The 25,608-nt window shown below is 47.3% G+C and overlaps 1 protein-coding gene across 2 annotated transcripts in view; it reads left to right on the plus strand.

Moving 5' to 3' along the window:
• Positions 1-25,608, plus strand: part of BRWD3 (bromodomain and WD repeat domain containing 3) — a 1,637,103-nt gene that overhangs the window by 525,640 nt on the left and 1,085,855 nt on the right. For both annotated transcript variants that reach the window (XM_078688510.1, XM_078688511.1), the window contains one exon: positions 3,700-3,793. In XM_078688510.1, the coding sequence (XP_078544636.1) occupies positions 3,700-3,793 (94 nt within the window). The remainder of the gene's footprint in view (positions 1-3,699; positions 3,794-25,608) is intronic.

Here is a 25,608-nt window from a genome sequence, read left to right on the forward strand (position 1 = left end):
CCCCACCTCCAGACCTTACACCTTCATGCCTGGAGATTGAACGGGGCAACCTGAATTCCTTTTCTCTCCCACATGATGTTGTGGATGTCATTTTATCGGCCAGGCGTTACTCCACCAAGTCTAATTACTCTTATACTTGGTCTAAGTTTGTTTCTTGGTGTGGAGAGAAAACCATTGATCCTTTGAGGGCTTGTTTATCTGACATACTTCAGTTTGCGCTTTCTCTGGCTCAGCAAGGGTTTGCTGTAGCTACAGTCAAAGGTTATTTATCTGCATTGTCGGCATTTCTCTGTTTGTTGGATCAGCCGTCTTTACTTAAATCTCCTGTTGTCTTGAGGTTTCTAAAAGGCCTTACGAATAAATTTCCTCCTACTCCCTTTATTGTGCCTCAATGGGACTTGAACCTTGTACTTACTTTCTTGATGGGTTCACCCTTTGAACCTTTACACAAGTGTCCTCTCAGACTGTTGTCTTTTAAAACGGTCTTCCTGGTTGCAATTACCTCGGCAAGGAGGGTAAGTGAGCTTCAAGCTCTTAGTTCTAAACCCCCATTCGTGACCATTCATGCTGAACGAATGGTTCTCAGGACCAGGGCTGCTTTTCTGCCTAAGGTGGTAACTCCCTTCCATCTAGGACAGTCCATTACCCTCCCTATCTTTTATCCTCCCCCTCACCCTTCCAAGGAGGAGGAGAGACTTCACCGCTTGGACCCGAAGAGGGCGGTGAGCTACTACCTGGACAGGACCAGGGACTTCAGAGTGGATGACCAGCTCTTTGTTGGTTTTGTTGGAGCCAGAAGAGGCAAGGCTGTGCACAAGCGCACGCTGTCAAGATGGATTGTCTTGTGTATCAAGATTTGATACTCTCTGGCGGGAAAGGAGCATCCTGAAGGTTTAAGAGCTCATTCCACTAGAGCAAGGTCTGCTACATCTGCTTTGTCTAGGGGTGTACCTGTAGAGGACATTTGTAGAGCGGCGACTTGGGCCTCCCTCCACACTTTCGCGAATCATTACTGCTTGGGTTCCGAAGTGAGGAGGGATGGCCACTTTGCGCGTTCTGTCCTCCAGGATTTTCTGCTTTAGGAGAGTGGACACCCTCCTCCGGGAGAGGGGACTGCTGCGGGACTCTATTCACAAGGTGAGGAATCCACTAGAAGATGTTTCCATCAGAAGAACAAGTTACTTATCTTCGGTATCGCTTTTTCTGGTGGATACAGTATCTGCCTGTGGATTCCTCACTGGCCCACCCGCCTCCCCGTGTCCACTCTTCTATACCTAAGTTATTGGCAATGTTTTAATGCATATGTGTTGCTTTCAAAAGCAGTGTGTTATTCTACTTGATTAGCTTCATTGTCTTCACACTATGTGTGTTATATTGACTATTGTGTACTGTGTATACTGTGTATATATTTCTACTGTGATCGGTCCATCCGTGTGCCTCGAAGGCACGGAAAAAAGGGCGGAACTGATGTCATCACGCTGACGTGGGCCTATTATGGAGTCGGTGACGTCAGCGGAGCCGCGCGCGATGCCGCGCTTCTGTGACGTCGTCTTCGGCGGCGCAAAGCTACAAAAAGAATTTCCGAATGTTGTGGGATATTCACAAGGTGAGGAATCCACAGGCAGATACTGTATCCACCAGAAAAAGCGTTACCGAAAGTTCCATTCAGACCAAGGTGCAAAGTAGTTCTTCCCCTACCCATTGGGGTTTTATTTGAAACTGTCATCACATTCAGCAAACTCACTGGAGGAAGACTCAAACTACAAGGACCATCATGCTTAGTGAGGCGCAGCGCGAGCCGACGCCCGCTGAGAGAGGTGGGACTAAGTATAAAATGATTGCTGATGCTAAATGCAGTTGAATGACTTTTTGCCTCTGAAGAAATGCTTTTGTTAGCATGAAACGCATCAGGCAGCTATGGATTAATTTTGGTGTTTGTTTCATCGACTTTGCTGCAACTTCACAGATTAAACACGATTTGTACTTCCCTACCTGTGTGGCTCTCCTTAATGGGAAAAAAACTTTGTTGGTTTTTATATATATATATATATATATATATATATATATATATATTACCTACTGGCGATAGCCAGTAGGTATATATAGTTAGGATTTTTTTCCTATGGGATTTTTGAAAATTCTATGTCGAATAACTTTGGCGTTTGAGGACAGAATTGGCTGAAATTTTCAGGAAAATGGAACATTTTGTTTCTGAGCAGCCCCTGAAAATTTGGGGGGGGTTTCGTCAAGGGGGGCCCGAGAAAAAAGGGGGGTCCCAAAACGTGTTTTTCCCATGCAATTTTCCATAGGGCGGTTGGCCTCACTTTTAGCCTGAACGGCTGAATGGATTTACACCAAACTTGGCAAAATTGTAGGGACTGGTAGCCCGATGTGCCTTTGCTATGTCTCAAGATATAGGCTCCAGTGGTTTTTACGAAAATTAACTTTGAAAAATATATATTGGGCTACATTGGGCTATATATATGTTGGAGCCCAAATGTAGCCCAATGTAGCCCAATGTAGCCCAAAGATGGCCACCAGAGACAAAAAAAACAAATGTAGCCCAAATATCAGCCAGATGTAGCCCAACTATAGCCCAATGACAGAATGTCCCAGAGTGTTCTAAATCAGGCCAACTTCTCACACATATACTATAATTCACCTTGCCTTAGGGCTCTAATGCCTGCTGTAGAAGTGACTTGCATATAGTGCATCTAGTGCACTTTGGCAGGGCACAGAGTCAGTGTACTGTTTTTTTTTATCAGAATGGTTTGCAAATTCCACACAGTCTGCAATGGAAGTCTGCATGTAATTTGTGTGTGGGCCCCTTAGGGTGGCTTAAGAGTTGCTGCAGCCTTTAGGGGGACCTCTTTAGTATCCATGCCCTAGGTACCAGGGGCACCAATTGCTAGGTACTTACAGGGGTGCTAAAGACCTGGGCAATTGGATTATAAATCGACTTTAACTTTTTTTAGGGGAAAGAGCACTGCCACTGATGTCTGGTTAGCAGGATTCAGTCCATTGTCGGAGTTTAAAACCAGCATCTAGCAGTCAAAAAGGGGGGAAAAGGTGTGGGGCCAACTGCAACAAAATTCCAGTTAGCTACACCAGTGCACAAGGCTACTGCTCTCGAAACATTTCCAGGTCCAGCCTGATGCCTGGGGACAATTCTAAGGTAAGGAATATGTGGCTAGTCAGAGTCTGTTCCCGGTAAAGCATTACTTAAGGTAAGTAACTTGTTCTTCTGTACTACATTGGCATATAATAAATCTTTTATCATACAGCTCTATAGCTCTATAGCTCTATATGCCTGTGTGGGTTGAGCAAGGAGCGGGCAGAGGGGATTCAGCAATATCCTACTGAGTCTTTGGCAGAGCTGCTAATCAGTACTAATATGGGTACTTTGTCAGGTCAAATATGAGGGAGGGATCATTTGGAACTTGTTATTTTTCTTCACTTCGTAGGTCTGAGAGGTTTATCTTTGGAACCGGGCAGTCAGGAGGAAATGACCGGTTGTGACTGAAATGTTCAGCATGTATGTCTCGTAGATATCCATATTGTATAATCATAGTTGAATACATCTTCTGAAGTTATTTGTGAAAACAATGTATGTTTTTTTCAAGGATTAGATATTAATAGTTTCTAGATGATATGTGAATATTTTATTGATGACATCCATTTTCACAAATGTTTTTATAGGGTTCAGGAAGAATGTAGAAATGCCAAAGGTGAAATAGAAGTTCATTTGTATACTCTTGAAAAGAAAAGGAAACCTTTGCATCCTGTTCAAAGGGTGAGTGTTATCATTTGAAAATAAATTTTACTCCACTGGACAAATATGTTTTTAATACATTATAAACCATGATCAGATTAGTTTATTTAAATGCGCTATGATTGTGCACTTTTTATTTTATGGTTATTGTATTTTAACTTCTGATGGGATCCTCTTAACCACAGATTCCTAACAGTAGATTCCTCACCAATTGAATGCTTCCCAGGTATTCGACTGGATCTAGAATTTTTCAAGCACTACCACAGCGCGACAGTAGGTGGTGTCATGTGGCTCTGGACCAATTTAATTCTGCTCCAGATGTGATGTGCAAAGCTGTATATAAGCGCCACCTATGTGACATCAGTTTCTTTCTTTATGCATCACTAGATGCGGATCCAGAGCTAGCCCTTGTGAATTTAAAGGTTTCTTTTATCGTTGAAATCAGTTTAAACCTACCCTAGTGTGCAAGGGAAAATATCTCCTCCGAAAATTACAAGGTTTATACCTTGTAGGGATTTATGTAAACAGATGTCTGTGATCGATCCCCTACCAGGTATGTCTTTTGTCCTTGGGATCAGCACACAACTCTAGCACTTGCAACAAGTGCACCCAGATGAACCCGAAGGCTATACATGACCTTGTGGCAAAGTTGAATGTCGCCAAATACCAGAAGACTCCAAGCCAGTTGAGGCCAAAAGAAAGGTCCCCTATCCAAAGCCATTCCTGTGGTAGGTCTTCCTACCACTCTCAAAAAGGTACAAAGGCGTAAATATATTTCTGATGGATACATCCGCCAGTGGATTCCTCACCTTGTGAATATCCCCCTGCGTCAGCAACATTCGGAAATTCTATTTGTAGCTTCGCGACGACGTCACAGAAGCACGGCATCGCGCACGGCTCCGCTGACGTCACCGACTCAATAATATGCCCACGTCGGCGTGATGACATCAGTTCCCTTTTTTCCGCGTCGTCGCCGCTAACGGTTTTCGAGGGATCCTCTGTAGCTGTTGGTAACTTTGTTACTGTTGTTATCTGTCTGGTGTCTTCTTGCTTCTTTGTCTCTTGTTGAAGATGTCTATTAAGAAGACCGGCTTCAAGCCGTGCGGGGAGTGCGGAAAGATGATGTCGATTACGGACCCGCACGAAGACTGTATTTGGTGCCTGAGTTCGGACCACGATGTGGATGGGTGTTCTTCCTGCAAGAAGATGATCCCAAAAGCCCTTCGTGAGAGAGAGGCGAAACTTCTGGTGGCCAAATTGAAAGGTAAAAAAAGGAAAAGAAGACTTCGAGGTCACGGTCGAGGCGGACGAGGTCGAGATCGAGGTCCCGCACGGTGTCACCTTCGAAGTCGTCATCGGGACATGCTTCTAGATCAGCAAAAAAGAAGCATAAGAAGAAAAGACATGGATCTCGTCATCATTCTGGAAAAGACTCGGATTCGAGACCGAAGGAGGAGACATGGAAAAGATGAAGTATCTCCTTCACCAGAGATTCAGGATCCGGCTCTGGTATCGAATCCTTCTTCGGCGCCGTCTCCGGCTCGAGAGGAAGAAGAGGCTCCTTTAATAGAGGGTTTGATGACTCTGATTAATCCACCTGTAGAAGAGGAGGCAAATCCGGAGCCTCCACGTGAGCATCCTGTGGGTCCTTACCCGCCCTTTCCAGCTCCAGGTCAAGACCCCACACAGTTTTTGAACGTGATGTATGGCGTCTACTCAAGAGCTTTGTACCACTCTGGTGCACTGTCAGGTCCCATGGGTCCATTGGCATATAATCTGGGAGTTCCCCATTCTTATGCTCCAGCTCCATTTATGCCATTTATGCCGGCGCCGACTCCGCCTTGGCATTTCTCGGCGATAACGTCGTCACCGGCGCCGGTCTGACCTCGAGAACATCGGCCTGTGCTCCCGGATCCGATCTCGACGCCGGCTCCGGCTCCGTCGGAGTCGATTGCGGATCCGACGATGCCGCTCTTGAAGGAGAGATCGAGGCGTGAAACTCAGCGCCTTGTTGAAGAGCGGAGGTATAGAGAGGCTGAGGCTGAAGCTGAAGTCGAAGAAGGTGAGCTTCAAGAGGATTATTTTGACGACTTGAGGGAGGCTAGCGGTTTGGAGCTTTCGCCTGATTGGGAGCTATCTTCTGTTTCAGATGCCCCTTCAAAAGACGTTGCACCATACCATGTGGTCATCAAGAAGGCTGCAGATCTTTTGAATTTAAGCCTTCATACTGCTGAATTCAAATCTAATCTTTTGACAGAAGTCCTCCAATTCCCATCTTTTGTTGTGGAACCATTACTTCCTTTTAATGAGGCTTTGACAGAACCTATATTGGAGGTTTGGAACAGGCCTCTCACAGCTCCTGTACTTTGCTAAGGGGGTTGCGAAAAGGTATAGAGTGACCCAGATTTTTTATCATCACACCCTTTGCCGGAAAGTTTGGTGATACAGGCAGCCTGTTCAAAGAAGTCTGTTGGTGCTTTCCCTCAAGTGCCTGGAGACAAGGAGTCTAAGAAACAAGATCAAACTGCGAAGAAAATATTCTCATCGGCGAGTATGGCTCTTAAATCAACTAATGCCACGTGCCTTTTGGGGAGATACATACATGCATTAATGGACTCTGTAAAGCAGTTGGCTCCTAAGATTACGGAGGAGGACAGAAAGGATTTTAATGAGGTGTTAGCTGACACACAAGCTGCTGCGCGTCAAGTTATACAAAGCGGACTTGACACTGCTGACTCAGTAGCTAGGGTTATGGGGAGCAGCCTGGTTAAAGTCATCTGACTTTTATGCGGACGTTCAAGCAGCCTTATTGGATTTACCCTTTGATGGTTCTGGTCTTTTTGGCAAAAAGACTGATGCAGCTTTAGAAAGATTTAAGGACAGTAGGGCTACTGCCAGATCTTTGGGGTTGCAGACCAGGGGCACTGCAAATAAAAGATATAGGGGTTTTGGACGTTCCTCCTTTCGACCCTACCATCAAACTCAACAGCAGCAACAGCAAAATCCGCTTTATAAATCCTACAGGGGCAAGCAAAGAGCTCGTCCTCGAGGACACCAAGTCTCCTCCTCTTCCTCCTCTTCCTCTTCTTCCTCTTCCTCTTCCCACCCCCCTCCATCATCAGCAAAGCAGCCCTAGATCCGCCATTCCGGATCATGCGGGTCCTGTAGGGGGTCAGCTTACCTATTTTCTACGGGATTGGGAATCGGTCACATCAGACCTTTGGGTTCTCAGTCTCGTAGAGAATGGGTATGCACTTCCCTTCCCGGAGTTCCCTCCGAATTATCCTCCTTGCCAGGGTTTTGCTCAGGGGACCACCTGCTTCTCTTGCAAGAGGAAGTCTTAACACTACTGAAAAAAGGTGCGATAGAGGTGGTTCCAGAGCAGGAAAGGGGTCAGGGATGCTACTCCCGTTATTTCCTGATCCCCAAGATGGATGGCAGACTTCGTCCAATCCTGGATCTCAGGATCTTGAATCTTTTTCTGAAGCAGGAGAAGTTCAAGATGCTCACCCTTGCGCAGGTTCTTCAAGCGCTGCTGGAAGAAGACTGGATGGTGTCAATCGACTTGCAGGATGCGTATTTTTACATCCCTATCCTGAAGTCGCACAGGAAGTATTTCCGTTTCACGGTGGGTTCGCAACATTACCAGTTTGCGGTCCTTCCGTTTGGTCTTACTACTGCGCCTCGAGTCTTCACCAAGGTGAGGGCTGTGGTGGCGGCACATCTCTGAAGGTCTGGGATACCGGTATTCCCTTATCTGGATGATTGGCTGATCAAAGCAGAATCTCCAGAGATAGTGCTCCATCATCTGCAAGTCACAACTCAGTTGTTGTACAGGTTGGGTTTTTGGATAAATGTGCCCAAATCTCACCTGGTGCCCTCCCAGCGCAACCTGTTCACAGGTGCTGTACTGGACACAACTGTATGTTGTGCATTCCCTCCTCCTAAAAGGATTCTCAACGTACAGGAAATGATTCCTTAATTTTACAATGGAGCAGTCGTTCCAGTCCTGAAGGTCCTTCGTCTGCTCGGTCTGATGGCTTCCTGCATTCTGCTGGTCAACCATGCATGCTGGCACATGAGGGCACTCCAGTGGTGCCTCCGCAGGCAGTGGTATCAACACAACGGAGATCTCAGGGAGTCGATCAGGATCTCCAGAGAAACTGCAGCGGATCTGTCTTGGTGGAGAGTGGAGGGCAATCTGACTCAGGGGAAGCCCTTCCACCTACCTCCCTCGGTGGCCACGGTGATAACGGGTGCATCCACTCTAGGGTGGGGTGCTCATCTGGGGGATCTGGAGATCAAGGGTCTTTGGTCTACAGAGGAAAGGTTGCTTCACATCAACCTTATAGAGTTGCGGGCGATACATCTGGCGCTCAAGGCCTTCCTCTCTTCCCTTCGCGGTCAGTCGATTCAAGTCCTGATGGACAACACTACCGTGATGTGGTATGCCAACAAGCAGGGAGGAGTGGGGTCGCAGTGTCTCTGCAGGGAGGCTGTGCGTCTCTAGTCCTGGGTTCAGGACCATCAGATTTGTCTGATGGCATATCATCTGGCCGGAGTTCTGAACTTACGTGCAGACAGTCTCAGTCGGCAGTTCTCAGCCGACCAGGAGTGGAGGCTTCATCCAGAGGTAGTTTGTCACCTCTTCCAGACGTGGGGAACTCCTCGGTTGGACCTGTTCGCCACTCATGAGAATGCTCACTGCCCGTCATTCTGCAGTCTCCAGTTTCCTATGCAGGGAGCTTTGGGGGAACGCGTTTCAGTTGCGTTGGGATTCAAAACTCCTTTACGCGTTTCCTCCCATACCCTTGATTCATCGGGTTCTGAGGAAGATTCGCTAAGACCGGGCCCAAGTCATATTGATCGCCCCGGATTGGCCAAGAAGGGTGTGGTACACAGATCTTCTCCACCTCTCCTCGTGCCCGCCGCTCCGTCTCCCTCTCAGGGCAGATCTCCTCTCTCAGATGGAGGGGCAGGTTCTACACCCCCACCTCCAGACCTTACACCTTCATGCCTGAAGATTGAACGGGGCAACCTGAATTCCTTTTCTCTCCCACATGATGTTGTGGATGTCATTTTATCGGCCAGGCGTTACTCCACCAAGTCTAATTACTCTTATACTTGGTCTAAGTTTGTTTCTTGGTGTGGAGAGAAAACCATTGATCCTTTGAGGGCTTGTTTATCTGACATACTTCAGTTTGCGCTTTCTCTGGCTCAGCAAGGGTTTGCTGTAGCTACAGTCAAAGGTTATTTATCTGCATTGTCGGCATTTCTCTGTTTGTTGGATCAGCCGTCTTTACTTAAATCTCCTGTTGTCTTGAGGTTTCTAAAAGGCCTTACGAATAAATTTCCTCCTACTCCCTTTATTGTGCCTCAATGGGACTTGAACCTTGTACTTACTTTCTTGATGGGTTCACCCTTTGAACCTTTACACAAGTGTCCTCTCAGACTGTTGTCTTTTAAAACGGTCTTCCTGGTTGCAATTACCTCGGCAAGGAGGGTAAGTGAGCTTCAAGCTCTTAGTTCTAAACCCCCATTCGTGACCATTCATGCTGAACGAATGGTTCTCAGGACCAGGGCTGCTTTTCTGCCTAAGGTGGTAACTCCCTTCCATCTAGGACAGTCCATTACCCTCCCTATCTTTTATCCTCCCCCTCACCCTTCCAAGGAGGAGGAGAGACTTCACCGCTTGGACCCGAAGAGGGCGGTGAGCTACTACCTGGACAGGACCAGGGACTTCAGAGTGGATGACCAGCTCTTTGTTGGTTTTGTTGGAGCCAGAAGAGGCAAGGCTGTGCACAAGCGCACGCTGTCAAGATGGATTGTCTTGTGTATCAAGATTTGATACTCTCTGGCGGGAAAGGAGCATCCTGAAGGTTTAAGAGCTCATTCCACTAGAGCAAGGTCTGCTACATCTGCTTTGTCTAGGGGTGTACCTGTAGAGGACATTTGTAGAGCGGCGACTTGGGCCTCCCTCCACACTTTCGCGAATCATTACTGCTTGGGTTCCGAAGTGAGGAGGGATGGCCACTTTGCGCGTTCTGTCCTCCAGGATTTTCTGCTTTAGGAGAGTGGACACCCTCCTCCGGGAGAGGGGACTGCTGCGGGACTCTATTCACAAGGTGAGGAATCCACTAGAAGATGTTTCCATCAGAAGAACAAGTTACTTATCTTCGGTATCGCTTTTTCTGGTGGATACAGTATCTGCCTGTGGATTCCTCACTGGCCCACCCGCCTCCCCGTGTCCACTCTTCTATACCTAAGTTATTGGCAATGTTTTAATGCATATGTGTTGCTTTCAAAAGCAGTGTGTTATTCTACTTGATTAGCTTCATTGTCTTCACACTATGTGTGTTATATTGACTATTGTGTACTGTGTATACTGTGTATATATTTCTACTGTGATCGGTCCATCCGTGTGCCTCGAAGGCACGGAAAAAAGGGCGGAACTGATGTCATCACGCTGACGTGGGCCTATTATGGAGTCGGTGACGTCAGCGGAGCCGCGCGCGATGCCGCGCTTCTGTGACGTCGTCTTCGGCGGCGCAAAGCTACAAAAAGAATTTCCGAATGTTGTGGGATATTCACAAGGTGAGGAATCCACAGGCAGATACTGTATCCACCAGAAAAAGCGTTACCGAAAGTTCCATTCAGACCAAGGTGCAAAGTAGTTCTTCCCCTACCCATTGGGGTTTTATTTGAAACTGTCATCACATTCAGCAAACTCACTGGAGGAAGACTCAAACTACAAGGACCATCATGCTTAGTGAGGCGCAGCGCGAGCCGACGCCCGCTGAGAGAGGTGGGACTAAGTATAAAATGATTGCTGATGCTAAATGCAGTTGAATGACTTTTTGCCTCTGAAGAAATGCTTTTGTTAGCATGAAACGCATCAGGCAGCTATGGATTAATTTTGGTGTTTGTTTCATCGACTTTGCTGCAACTTCACAGATTAAACACGATTTGTACTTCCCTACCTGTGTGGCTCTCCTTAATGGGAAAAAAACTTTGTTGGTTTTTATATATATATATATATATATATATATATATATATATATATTACCTACTGGCGATAGCCAGTAGGTATATATAGTTAGGATTTTTTTCCTATGGGATTTTTGAAAATTCTATGTCGAATAACTTTGGCGTTTGAGGACAGAATTGGCTGAAATTTTCAGGAAAATGGAACATTTTGTTTCTGAGCAGCCCCTGAAAATTTGGGGGGGGTTTCGTCAAGGGGGGCCCAAGAAAAAAGGGGGGTCCCAAAACGTGTTTTTCCCATGCAATTTTCCATAGGGCGGTTGGCCTCACTTTTAGCCTGAACGGCTGAATGGATTTACACCAAACTTGGCAAAATTGTAGGGACTGGTAGCCCGATGTGCCTTTGCTATGTCTCAAGATATAGGCTCCAGTGGTTTTTACGAAAATTAACTTTGAAAAATATATATTGGGCTACATTGGGCTATATATATGTTGGAGCCCAAATGTAGCCCAATGTAGCCCAATGTAGCCCAAAGATGGCCACCAGAGACAAAAAAAACAAATGTAGCCCAAATATCAGCCAGATGTAGCCCAACTATAGCCCAATGACAGAATGTCCCAGAGTGTTCTAAAGAACAACTAGAGTGCTAACAGTCCTACTTATTACAAAGGTATGGCACACCTGAAGCCATCTTGATTGGAATAAAGTGGTAACTCTTAAAACATTTAATTTAAAAAGGAACAAAATGAGGGGGTTCATTTTGCCATAGAAAGTATGATTAGCGAATATATGACGAAATCCTGCATACCATCAGTCCGCAAAAAAAATCCTGCATGTACTATTAGGCCGCAAATTAAAATAACGAAAACTTTTAGAACGAATATGCCTTTAGCATACACTAAACAACTAAACTACCCTAAACCCTAAAACACTACCCCCAGCATGACCCTACACTACACAAACAGTACAACACTACCCTAAACCCTAAAACACTACCCCCAGCATGACCCTACACTACACAAACACTACAACACTACCCTAAACCCTAAAACACTACCCCCAGCATGACCCTACACTACGCAAACACTACAACACTACCCAAAACCCTAAAACACTACACCCCAGCATGACCCTACCCTACGCAAACACTACAACACTACCCTAAACCCTAAAACACTACCCCCAGCATGACCCTACACTACACAAACACTACAACACTACCCTAAACCCTAAAACACTACCCCCAGCATGACCCTACACTACGCAAACACTACAACACTACCCAAAACCCTAAAACACTACACCCCAGCATGACCCTACACTACGCAAACACTACAACACTACCCTAAACCCTAAAACACTACCCCCAGCATGACCCTACACTACGCAAACACTACAACACTACCCAAAACCCTAAAACACTACACCCCAGCATGACCCTACACTACGCAAACACTACAACACTACCCTAAACCCTAAAACACTACCCCCAGCATGACCCTACACTACGCAAACACTACAACACTACCCTAAACCCTAAAACACTACCCCCAGCATGACCCTACACTACGCAAACACTACAACACTACCCTAAACCCTAAAACACTACCCCCAGCATGACCCTACACTACGCAAACACTACAACACTACCCTAAACCCTAAAACACTACCCCCAGCATGACCCTACACTACGCAAACACTACAACACTACCCTAAACCCTAAAACACTACCCCCAGCATGACCCTACACTACGCAAACACTACAACACTACCCAAAACCCTAAAACACTACCCCCAGCATGACCCTACACTACGCAAACACTACAACACTACCCAAAACCCTAAAACACTACCCCCCAGCATGACCCTACACTACGCAAACACTACAACACTACCCAAAACCCTAAAACACTACCCCCAGCATGACCCTACACTACGCAAACACTACAACACTACCCAAAACCCTAAAACACTACCCCCAGCATGACCCTACACTACGCAAACACTACAACACTACCCAAAACCCTAAAACACTACACCCCAGCATGACCCTACACTACGCAAACACTACAACACTACCCAAAACCCTAAAACACTACACCCCAGCATGACCCTACACTACGCAAACACTACAACACTACCCAAAACCCTAAAACACTACCCCCAGCATGACCCTACACTACGCAAACACTACAACACTACCCTAAACCCTAAAACACTACCCCCAGCATGACCCTACACTACGCAAACACTACAACACTACCCTAAACCCTAAAACACTACCCCCAGCATGACCCTACACTACGCAAACACTACAACACTACCCTAAACCCTAAAACACTACCCCCAGCATGACCCTACACTACGCAAACACTACAACACTACCCAAAACCCTAAAACACTACCCCCAGCATGACCCTACACTACGCAAACACTACAACACTACCCAAAACCCTAAAACACTACCCCCAGCATGACCCTACACTACGCAAACACTACAACACTACCCTAAACCCTAAAATACTACACCCCAGCATGACCCTACACTACGCAAACACTACAACACTACCCAAAACCCTAAAACACTACCTCCAGCATGACCCTACACTACGCAAACACTACAACACTACCCAAAACCCTAAAACACTACCCCCAGCATGACCCTACACTACGCAAACACTACAACACTATCCTAAACCCTAAAACACTACGCCCAGCATGACCCTACACTACGCAAACACTACAACACTACCCTAAACCCTAAAACACTAGCCCCAGCATGACCCTACACTACGCAAACACTACAACACAACCCTAAACCCTAAAACACTACCCCCAGCATGACCCTACACTACGCAAACACTACAACACAACCCTAAACCCTAAAACACTACCCCCAGCATGACCCTACACTAAACAACCACCACAACTCTACACTACACTAACACAACACTACACTACACAACACTACACTACACAACACTACACTACACTACACAATCACTAACCCACGAAAAAATTAACACAAACCCACTTACCTCTCTCGTCATCGTGGTTTTCACAACGCAAATGCATTTACCATACATGCCTTTAAAACGTAATTCTTTTTAAAGGCATGCGCGATAAATGCACATGCGTTTTGAAAAAATGCGGGATAATGGTATGCGAGGTCAATTACCTTGCGGGATAATGGTATGCGGACTGAAAGTCTGCGGGATAAAAAATGCGGGAAAATGGCTGCAAACCATGATTAGCAGCAGACTTCCCTGTTGAGCACTAGCTTTACTACAGTGATCTAATGAGCAACTAGAGGGCTAACATTCAGAATTTATGGCAAATGTGTGACACATCTGAAAGCCTTCTTGATAGAACCAAAGTAAACAAGCATTGAAAATGCAATAGATCTCGCCCTCGTTTAAGTTAAAGCCATTCTGTTTGTAATGAGGTGGCTTTTTAGCTTTGCTTTTATTAGTGTTTTTAAAACTTTCATGTAAATAACATGCATATGTATGCATATATGTATATGTATGCATGCATTTATATTTATATAGATATGCAGATTATATATGTTTATATATGTATATTACCTACTGGCGATAGCCAGTGGGTATATATAGTTAGGATTTTTTCTCTATGGGATTTCTGAAAATTCTATGTCTAATAAATTTGGCGTTTGTGGACGGAATTGGCTGAAATTTTCAGGAAAATGGCACATTTTGTTTCTGAGCAGCCCCTGAAAATTTGGGGGGGTTTCGTCAAGGGGGGGCCGAGAAAAAAGGGGGGGGCAGAGAAAAAAGGGGGGTCCCAAAACGCGTTTTTCCCATTCATTTTTCCATAGGGCGGTTGGACTCACTTTTAGCTCGAACGGCTGAATAGATTTACATGAAACTTGGCAAAATTGTAGATATGGTTTGCCCGACGTGCCTTTGCTATGTCCCAATATATGTGCTCCAGTGGATTTTGAGAAATTAACGTTTAAAAAAATATATATATCTGTGACAGCGCTCCGGTTAGCGCCCCGGTTCGCGTACCTGACGCGTAACGGAACTTCGTGAAGCGAAGCTGATTGGCTCTCCGGTGTCTGTCAACATTCTAAACAGTCCGGAGCGGCCGCCATCTTGTCTCTCGGTACGATCGAGAGACAAGATGTGGTGAAAAACGAAGGGGGAAATGAAGGAAAGGGGGCAAGGTAGACCACTCCTGACCCCCTAGGATTGATGAGGGGGATAATAAAGTGCCCCGCGGGGCAAAAAAAAAACAAAAACTTTTTTTGCGATTTAACGCCGTAGAGGCGCGTCCCGGTACGCGAACCGGGCAGCTCACCGGGCAGCTCACCGGGCAGCTAACCGGCAGCGTAGCTGTCAACATTGTAAACAGTCCGGAGCGACCGCCATCTTGTCTCTCGGTAGGTTCGAGAGACAAGATGTGGTGAAAAAAGAAGGGGGAAATGAAGGAAAGGGGGCAAGGTAAACCCCTCCTGACCCCCTAGGATTGATGAGGGGGATATTAAAGTCCCCCGCGATTTTTCACGGTAGAGGCGCTTCCCGGTACGCGAACCGGGCAGCTAACCGGCAGCATAACGGGAGTCCGCCATCTTGTGTTTTTGGAGCGTCCGGTTCGCGTACCGGGTAGCGTCCCGGTAAGCGTAACAAGGGGAAAACCAAGAGAAACAGTAAAAAAAAAATTAAGGGAATAGATTTCCAGCAAACTTGGCAAAATTGTAGGGACTGTTTGTTTGATGTGCCTTTGCAAGGCCTCAAGATATGTGCACGTGTGGATTTTGTCTAATTAAGGTTAAAAAAAATATATATATCTGTAAGCGTGCTCCGGCACGCTTACGTTACGAGTTTTGTTTGCGCTGCAGAGCCGATACGTCACGGTTATGCGACGCGTCATGAGGCGTCTCACGTGGCTACGTGATACGTCATGTAATAAAGAATATATTTTACAGCTATAGATATTAGCTTTTAAAAAGCCAATGAAATTCACTGAAAAAACCATAGGTTATAGACCATATATAGTTAGGAATTTGCATTTACAAAACCTTGAAAATTCACTGAAAAAATCATAGGTTAGAGACCATATATAGTTAGCTGGACATTTTATTGACATAAAACCAATGAAATTCCATATATAGTTAGTTGCACTAACTATATATCGCGCACCCGCAATCCACTGCTGATGATGTCACATATTACATCATTCATGACATGGTCAGTGACATCACTGATGACATCACTGATGACATCTCAAATGACATCACTGATGACATCACTGATGACATCTCAAATGACATCACTAGTGTCTGTGTGTTTTTGTAAAGTTTAAATATGTTTTACATATTGAAGAATGAGTGGATGGGCTTCCTTCGCGGCTCAGGCCAGCCGCAAAACATTCCAACAACACAGTTGCCTGCTGTGAAGGAAGGTGGTGCCGAAAACCGTCGTGACCTTTCCTGCAGAGTCCAGTGCCTTTGATAAAGTGCTCCACGCACGAAACGCGTCAGGACAGGACTTCATTTTGCTGCAAGTTGTGTTTCCCCCACCCTGCTTCCCTCGTTGAATAAATTGTGGCTGAACACTTACCTTCTCGTGAGGCTTCCTTCACAGCAGGCAACTGTGTTGTTGGAATGTTTTGCGGCTGGCCTGAGCCGCGAAGGAAGCCCCGGGGCTGTTCACAGCCCTCCAGCAGAGACGCCAAACGACGCCTACGCTTATGGGAGAAGATGCCAGTTCTTTGGGGAATCATTGTAGCAGAGTGACTGGGAACGCCGCTGCACGACCCACTGGGGTGGTACTTCATTCATGAGGAAAAGTCACTACAGCTCACACGAGAAAGACTGGCACCACATGTACCATCTGGCCACGGGGGTGGCCACGCCCACCTGGGCGTTTCTTCATTATTTGAAAGGTGGTGCCGAAAACCGTCGTGACCTTTCCTGCAGAGTCCAGTGCCTTTGATAAAGTGCTCCACGCACGAAACGCGTCAGGACAGGACTTCATTTTGCTGCAAGTTGTGTTTCCCCCACCCTGCTTCCCTCGTTGAATAAATTGTGGCTGAACACTTACCTTCTCGTGAGGCTTCCTTCACAGCAGGCAACTGTGTTGTTGGAATGTTTTGCGGCTGGCCTGAGCCGCGAAGGAAGCCCCGGGGCTGTTCACAGCCCTCCAGCAGAGACGCCAAACGACGCCTACGCTTATGGGAGAAGATGCCAGTTCTTTGGGGAATCATTGTAGCAGAGTGACTGGGAACGCTGCTGCACGACCCACTGGGGTGGTACTTCATTCATGAGGAAAAGTCACTACAGCTCACACGAGAAAGACTGGCACCACATGTACCATCAGGCCACGGGGGTGGCCACGCCCACCTGGGCGTTTCTTCATTATTTGAAAGGTGGTGCCGAAAACCGTCGTGACCTTTCCTGCAGAGTCCAGCGCCTTTGATAAAGTGCTCCACGCACGAAACGCGTCAGGACAGGACTTCATTTTGCTGCAAGTTGTGTTTCCCCCACCCTGCTTCCCTCGTTGAATAAATTGTGGCTGAACACTTACCTTCTCGTGAGGCTTCCTTCACAGCAGGCAACTGTGTTGTTGGAATGTTTTGCGGCTGGCCTGAGCCGCGAAGGAAGCCCCGGGGCTGTTCACAGCCCTCCAGCAGAGACGCCAAACGACGCCTACGCTTATGGGAGAAGATGCCAGTTCTTTGGGGAATCATTGTAGCAGAGTGACTGGGAACGCCGCTGCACGACCCACTGGGGTGGTACTTCATTCATGAGGAAAAGTCACTACAGCTCACACGAGAAAGACTGGCACCACATGTACCATCAGGCCACGGGGGTGGCCATGCCCACCTGGGCGTTTCTTCATTATTTGAAAGGTGGTGCCGAAAATCGTCGTGACCTTTCCTGCAGAGTCCAGTGCCTTTGATAAAGTGCTCCACGCACGAAACGCGTCAGGACAGGACTTCATTTTGCTGCAAGTTGTGTTTCCCCCACCCTGCTTCCCTCGTTGAATAAATTGTGGCTGAACACTTACCTTCTCGTGAGGCTTCCTTCACAGCAGGCAACTGTGTTGTTGGAATGTTTTGCGGCTGGCCTGAGCCGCGAAGGAAGCCCCGGGGCTGTTCACAGCCCTCCAGCAGAGACGCCAAACGACGCCTACGCTTATGGGAGAAGATGCCAGTTCTTTGGGGAATCATTGTAGCAGAGTGACTGGGAACGCCGCTGCACGACCCACTGGGGTGGTACTTCATTCATGAGGAAAAGTCACTACAGCTCACACGAGAAAGACTGGCACCACATGTACCATCAGGCCACGGGGGTGGCCACGCCCACCTGGGCGTTTCTTCATTATTTGAAAGGTGGTGCCGAAAACCGTCGTGACCTTTCCTGCAGAGTCCAGTGCCTTTGATAAAGTGCTCCACGCACGAAACGCGTCAGGACAGGACTTCATTTTGCTGCAAGTTGTGTTTCCCCCACCCTGCTTCCCTCGTTGAATAAATTGTGGCTGAACACTTACCTTCTCGTGAGGCTTCCTTCACAGCAGGCAACTGTGTTGTTGGAATGTTTTGCGGCTGGCCTGAGCCGCGAAGGAAGCCCCGGGGCTGTTCACAGCCCTCCAGCAGAGACGCCAAACGACGCCTACGCTTATGGGAGAAGATGCCAGTTCTTTGGGGAATCATTGTAGCAGAGTGACTGGGAACGCCGCTGCACGACCCACTGGGGTGGTACTTCATTCATGAGGAAAAGTCACTACAGCTCACACGAGAAAGACTGGCACCACATGTACCATCAGGCCACGGGGGTGGCCACGCCCACCTGGGCGTTTCTTCATTATTTGAAAGGTGGTGCCGAAAACCGTCGTGACCTTTCCTGCAGAGTCCAGTGCCTTTGATAAAGTGCTCCACGCACGAAACGCGTCAGGACAGGACTTCATTTTGCTGCAAGTTGTGTTTCCCCCACCCTGCTTCCCTCGTTGAATAAATTGTGGCTGAACACTTACCTTCTCGTGAGGCTTCCTTCACAGCAGGCAACTGTGTTGTTGGAATGTTTTGCGGCTGGCCTGAGCCGCGAAGGAAGCCCCGGGGCTGTTCACAGCCCTCCAGCAGAGACGCCAAACGATGCCTACGCTTATGGGAGAAGATGCCAGTTCTTTGGGGAATCATTGTAGCAGAGTGACTGGGAACGCCGCTGCACGACCCACTGGGGTGGTACTTCATTCATGAGGAAAAGTCACTACAGCTCACACGAGAAAGACTGGCACCACATGTACCATCAGGCCACGGGGGTGGCCACGCCCACCTGGGCGTTTCTTCATTATTTGAAAGGTGGTGCCGAAAACCGTCGTGACCTTTCCTGCAGAGTCCAGTGCCTTTGATAAAGTGCTCCACGCACGAAACGCGTCAGGACAGGACTTCATTTTGCTGCAAGTTGTGTTTCCCCCACCCTGCTTCCCTCGTTGAATAAATTGTGGCTGAACACTTACCTTCTCGTGAGGCTTCCTTCACAGCAGGTAACTGTGTTGTTGGAATGTTTTGCGGCTGGCCTGAGCCGCGAAGGAAGCCCCGGGGCTGTTCACAGCCCTCCAGCAGAGACGCCAAACGACGCCTACGCTTATGGGAGAAGATGCCAGTTCTTTGGGGAATCATTGTAGCAGAGTGACTGGGAACGCCGCTGCACGACCCACTGGGGTGGTACTTCATTCATGAGGAAAAGTCACTACAGCTCACACGAGAAAGACTGGCACCACATGTACCATCAGGCCACGGGGGTGGCCACGCCCACCTGGGCGTTTCTTCATTATTTGAAAGGTGGTGCCGAAAACCGTCGTGACCTTTCCTGCAGAGTCCAGTGCCTTTGATAAAGTGCTCCACGCACGAAACGCGTCAGGACAGGACTTCATTTTGCTGCAAGTTGTGTTTCCCCCACCCTGCTTCCCTCGTTGAATAAATTGTGGCTGAACACTTACCTTCTCGTGAGGCTTCCTTCACAGCAGGCAACTGTGTTGTTGGAATATATATATATATATATATATATATATATATATATATATATATATATATATATATATGTATATATATATGTATATATTATGTAATTAAACTTTAAAGAAGCACATTCACTGGATGATGTCATCAGTGATGTCATTTGAGATGTCATGATTGATGTCATCATTAAAGTCTCTGACCATGTCATGAGTGATGTAATATGTGAGTCCTCATGGCCAAGAGGAAGTCACGGTTCTCCTCCGGCGTCGCATGCAGTCCAGGGACCGGATGGTACGGGACCGGATGCGACGCCCACGGCTCCGACGGAGCTGTGCGGGTGTTGTCACCCGAACCTTCAGCTGCGTCGTGCGACCGGCAGGGGAAGGCAGAAGAGCGAGGACGCCTCTTCGACTTCTTCTTCCTCGACTTACCAGAGGACTTCGAGCCCGACGAGTGGTGGTGACTCGACGAGCTTCGATGGCAGCGGTGGGGGTCGGTCACCGCCATCAAGCGGTGACAGGCGTCGCACGGCTTCAATCCGAGCATCCCTACCGGCACCAGGAGTCGATATCGACTCGAAAAGAATAGGCAAAAGTAGGCCAAAAAGTTAGTCAAAAAATGACTTTGGTAACTGCTCTTCCCGGATCTGCGCTTGCTGGCGCAGAAAAAAGAAGAACTGATGTCAGCGCGCGAGGGCAGCGTCTAAGTACTCCGACGTCATCCCGGCGATCATGACGCCGACGACGGACGCGGAGCCGCAGACGACGCCTGCCGACGCACAAGGTTATTGCTGACGAAAACTTTCCGGAACCAGTCTGACGCCTGGGGATATTCTAAGGTAAGGAATCTAACACTAATCTGTTTCTTTCAGATATAATGAACAAATATTTTCCATTCTGCAGGATGTACATGTACATGTATTTATATAAATGTACATGTATTTATATAGCGCAAATCACCGACACGGTATCTAAGCGCTTGCTTAGGGAACCCGTCCTGGTATTCCCCTGTGAGATACCCCGGCAGGGTATCCACAAGGTGAAAGCCAGGCATATTTCCGCGAGGGGCCGTAAGGGAGATTAAGCAAGCTATTGCCCAGAGTCGCAGAGTGTGACCCCGTGAGTCGAGTAGGCACCGGAGCGAGAATTATCGAGTCCGTGGAATTTTTAGAGCCCGAGACCCGCCGAGGCGGGGAATCGAACCCTGGTCCACGGCCGATCTCAGCTTCCAGGTCTGCCGCCTCTAACCACTGAGCCACACTTCTCCCCCTACATAACAGGCCCTACTAGGGGGTCTTCTTGCTTCTCTGGGAATGTCATACAAGGTTGTGGCTAGATTGAGTATCAAACTCTAGGAGTTCAGGAGCAAGACTGCAAGGTTGAGGGACCTAGGGTACGGTTTAGGACTTCTCCATGGTTCTGCATGAGAAGGTCCTGCCTGTTTAGGACTACGGTAGGTTCTAGGAGTTTGGTGAACCATGATGGGGAAGCCCATGTAGGAACCACCAGGAAGAGTGTTAAAGATGTCTGCTCTCAGGTTTGCAAACCAAAAAGGAAAGCAGTAGGAGAGGTGGAAAAGGGCAAACAAATATCCGGGGCAGCATTGCCGCTTGACTGTGGGTATGGGAGACTGGAGTTTGGGTATTTGGCGTTTTCTGCTGTGGTGAAAAGGTTTATGTCTGAATAAGCCCAATGCTGGAAGAATGAGAGGAAGACTTGCGGGTCTCCCAATTGTGGACTTGTTGGCGCGGCATGTGGAAGAGATCTACAAAGCTGTTTTCCACTCCTGGGAGACACTCCACAAACAGGTGAATGTTGTATCAGAGAGACCTCCTCCATATGTTCTAGGCTTGATGAGATATCTGCGAGGAATTGGTGCCACCCTGTTTTTGAAGACAATACATGGCAGTCACGTTGTCTGTTTTGATCAAAACTACCTTACCAATGAGGTGGGGAAGGAAGGCTATGAGTGCTGGATGAAGTGGCAGCAACTCCAGGTGATTGATATGGAGGTGTTCGGCTGATTGGCCAGTGTCCTTGAACAATTAGATCCTGTGAATGCAACCCCCCCCCATCCATAGGAGAGGCACACATTGTTATGGTTCTCTGGGAAACTTGGTCCTGCTACAAAGATCTTTGTCCTCACCGTATCCTCTGCACCATTGGCCTGCATCATTGGTAAGCTGCGAGAGGTCCTCTTGCGACTCCGAAGCCTTTAGGTCTTCTTGAGGGTCTTTTTTGGCTCATATAGGCTCCCCTGCTTGCTCAGGGCCTGCTAACTCTCCTGTGCTTGGTGAGTTCCTTAGACCTTGCTGGTCCCAACACTGCACCTTCTCCGTTTTCTTTGTCTGTTGCTGCTGCCAAGGCTTGTTTGTGCTCCTGCCGGTTACCGACCCCCTGGCTCTGGACTTCAGACTTGGGACAGCTCATGAATGGGCCTGGTCTTCCACATCGTCACCTGGTCCTCACAGCTGCAACAAGGTCACCCCTTCAAGCATCCACCCTTGAATTCCACCAGGCTCTTTCACCTTCTTCACCAGCTGCATCTTCACTGAAGTCCTCAATTGTGGTTTACAACGTCACATCGCACCTATGCACTCAGCGTCCCTGGTGTAGGTATCCTCGTTCCTGGGGTATCCACGGGTGGGGTGACTCTCCAACCTTCCATCTTCCATGGCGTTACGTCATGGTCCTCTGGGAAGGGTCCTCCTTCTTGAAAACTGGAACTGCGACTTCCCCATTGACTTGCATTGTGTACACAGCTGTGTTTCCAGTCTGCACAGGGCCTCCGTGGGGTTCATAGGTACTTACCTTGGGTGGTTGTAAGAATGTGCCCTCTTTTTGCATGGTTGGCCCACTTTTTGCTAAACTGCTGATGTACTTTGACTGAATGTGCCCTGTGTTTCTGCCAAACAGGTACCCAGGGCCTATGTTCTTTCCCTAAAATTGCAATAAGACAAAACCCAGTTGGCACTATTTGGCCACAGGTCAGTCCCTTGTAAATGGTACCACAAGTACCAAGGGCACTGTGGACAAGGAAGGCCTCTAAGGGCTGGAGCGCTTATTGTGCCACCCTTAGAGGCCCTGTACCTTTACACAAACAAACTGCAGGCTGTGTGTTATGGTGCACAACAAAGTCAAGAGTAGACACTGCTCACATCCCTGTGTGCCATGGCTACAACCCATTGCCCTGGCAGAGGTCAGTCATCCCTCTATCTCGGTGCACTATATCTGTGGTGAGGGTACGGGTGCATGAGCCCTGTACACCTACAGTGTCTAAGCCAATTATTGGACATTGTAAGTGCATTAATACCATTAAGAGTATATGGTAATGGGAGTTTGTCATTACTAATGCCACAGCATCATACCAGCTTTACTGGACACTATAAAGTTTGGTATCAATCTTCTCAGCACTTTAAACCCACACTGATGCCAGTGTGGGATTTAGTGAAAAAGGCACTCAGAGGGAATCTTAGAGATGCCCTCTGAAAAACGAACTGACACTAGTGTCCAGGCTGAGTGGCTGCTCACCAGCTGCCACAACCAGACAGGTTTCTGGACCCCTGGGTCCAAAGCCTACTGCTCTCGGGGGTCTGAAACAATGCACATCCTGGGAGGAGGTGCCAAGTCTCCTCCCCCAGAATAGGCAGGGTCCAAGAAGGTGGATGCTTCAAAGGCTTGCCGCCTTTGTGAGTTACCCCAGCTCTTTGCTGCTTCCAGCAACTGGCTCAAACCGGTTCTAACCCTCACTCTGAGTGGGAAAATCGGCGGGAAAACCAAGTGAGGAAGGGAGGTGTGCCCACCTTTGCCAACCCCACCCCTCAGGTGGGGGAGGCGAGGTGAAGTACAACTCTCAGTCCCCACCATCTTGCAGATGGGGGCCCCAGCGAACCAGAGGGAGGCATATGCACCCCTCACCCAGGAGAGTGGCATTATAGGGGTTGTACCCACCCCAAGGAAGCGACCCATTGGTCCCAACCTTTACTTACCTGTATCGCCCATAAATCTATTATTTAAGGGCACACTTGAATGAAACTAGTTACTTATCTGTAAGAATTGTTTTGCAGCATAGACTCTCCTAGATTCACATACAGGACACTCTTGCAGTATCTGTGTGCGTTAGAAATATTAAGTTCAGTTTCATACGTCTTTATTTTGGTAAAATTCACCATAAAAGATATCACAAAAATACAATTAAAACGTTAAAAAAAAAGAAAACACAATACATAAATTACATAATACGAGATCACATCATAGACCATGTTTTGAATGGAAACTGTCTGATTGTATTTAACCAAAGGATTTATTTAAAAAACTCTAATTAAATGTAATCAAAAAGACGTACATATAAACCCTAGAATAAAAAAAATATATATAAGTATATAAAAATGAGGGAGAAACCTCACTCATAGGATATTCAAAGACTAGCGCTGTGGATACCTAGCTCTAATGACCCAAGACCAGCCTAAAAATTTAGCTACTGCTATGGCCACTGGGAGTGATGTTACCGTCCCTAACAACCATAAGGCCTCATTGCCCCCTCTAGTGTTAAGCTTTCTACAAATTAGTTTCAGTCATTTTTTCCGTAGGGCGGCATATGCAGGACAGACAAAAAAGAAGTTTCCCACAGATTCCTCCTGATCTTTACACCATGGACACAAGTTCCCAGACCCGCCCTTCCATTTATGTGTGAACGATCTCAGTGGTAGCGTTCCTATTCTAAATTGATGAAAAAGGTTTCTGTCGCTACTCATTGTTATAGCGTCCCAATTATTTTCCAGTACTGGGTTCACCTTGTGGCTCAAGAACCTGCCAGACAGGGTTGACGAGCTATGTTCCATGATCAACTTATTTCTATAGGCAGCCCAGAACTGGTCCTTGAGATCCCCTTTTGAAGGGAACACATTGTTCCCGGGGTCAGACCATAGTTGGATAAGCCCAAATCTGTCAAGATGGATTTAACTGCTTTAAACCAGGGAAGATTGCCACAGCCCACTATATGTCTAATATCATCTATTCCCGCAGCAAAAGTAGCCAATTCTGGAGTTACCCATATTCTCCTCCAGAGTAGTATAATCCTCAGTTTTGCCAATTCTTCTATGGGATTGCAACCCAAGTCCAACAGTAATGGTAAAGTGCTGGGCTAATTCTCCTAGTAAGGGAAGATCTCTGCTCCTTAATAAGTGTCCCACTCAACTGGGAAAATTTTAATGACAGTACATCTAGCTGGGCTGTCCATCTTAACCTATAATCGAGTACCACCCCAGGTAAGTCATCTCATTCACCTGTTCCAGATTTATGCCATTAAGTCTTACTTGGCCTAATCTTGGTCTATTTTTAGTGAGTACCATAAACTTGGTTTTACTTGTGTTAACCTGCAGGTTGTTGGCATCACAGAATTCTTCAAATTCAAAAGTGCCAATTGAAGCCCCTTTTGTGTTTTTGAAAGTATGAGCGTGTCGTCCGCAAAGATGAGAAGGGGAAACTTCATACCGCCCAAACTAGGGGCGTCAGTGGGTGTGTCTGAAAAATGTTCTACAACTCTATTAATGAATAAAAGAAAAAGGGTTGGAGCAAGGACACATCCTTGGCGGACTCCTCGTGTCACCGGAAACTTTTTAGTGACTTGGCCCTGCATACCCCATCGGACCTGGGCATAATTTTTCTCATGAAGTCTTATGATTATGTTCAACAGGTCCTTCGGCAGTCCCATCAGTGTCAGAGCTTCCCACAATTTGGATCTTGGAACCAAATCGAAAGCGGACTTTAGGTCCACGAAGGCCGCATAGATCACTCCTCCATTTAAAACCACCACCTTCCAATATATAAGAATGAATCTTAAGACCTGGTCTATTGTGCTTGCACAG

Source organism: Lissotriton helveticus, chromosome 4_1, assembly GCF_964261635.1.
Source record: "Lissotriton helveticus chromosome 4_1, aLisHel1.1, whole genome shotgun sequence".
Lineage (NCBI taxonomy): Eukaryota > Metazoa > Chordata > Amphibia > Caudata > Salamandridae > Lissotriton > Lissotriton helveticus.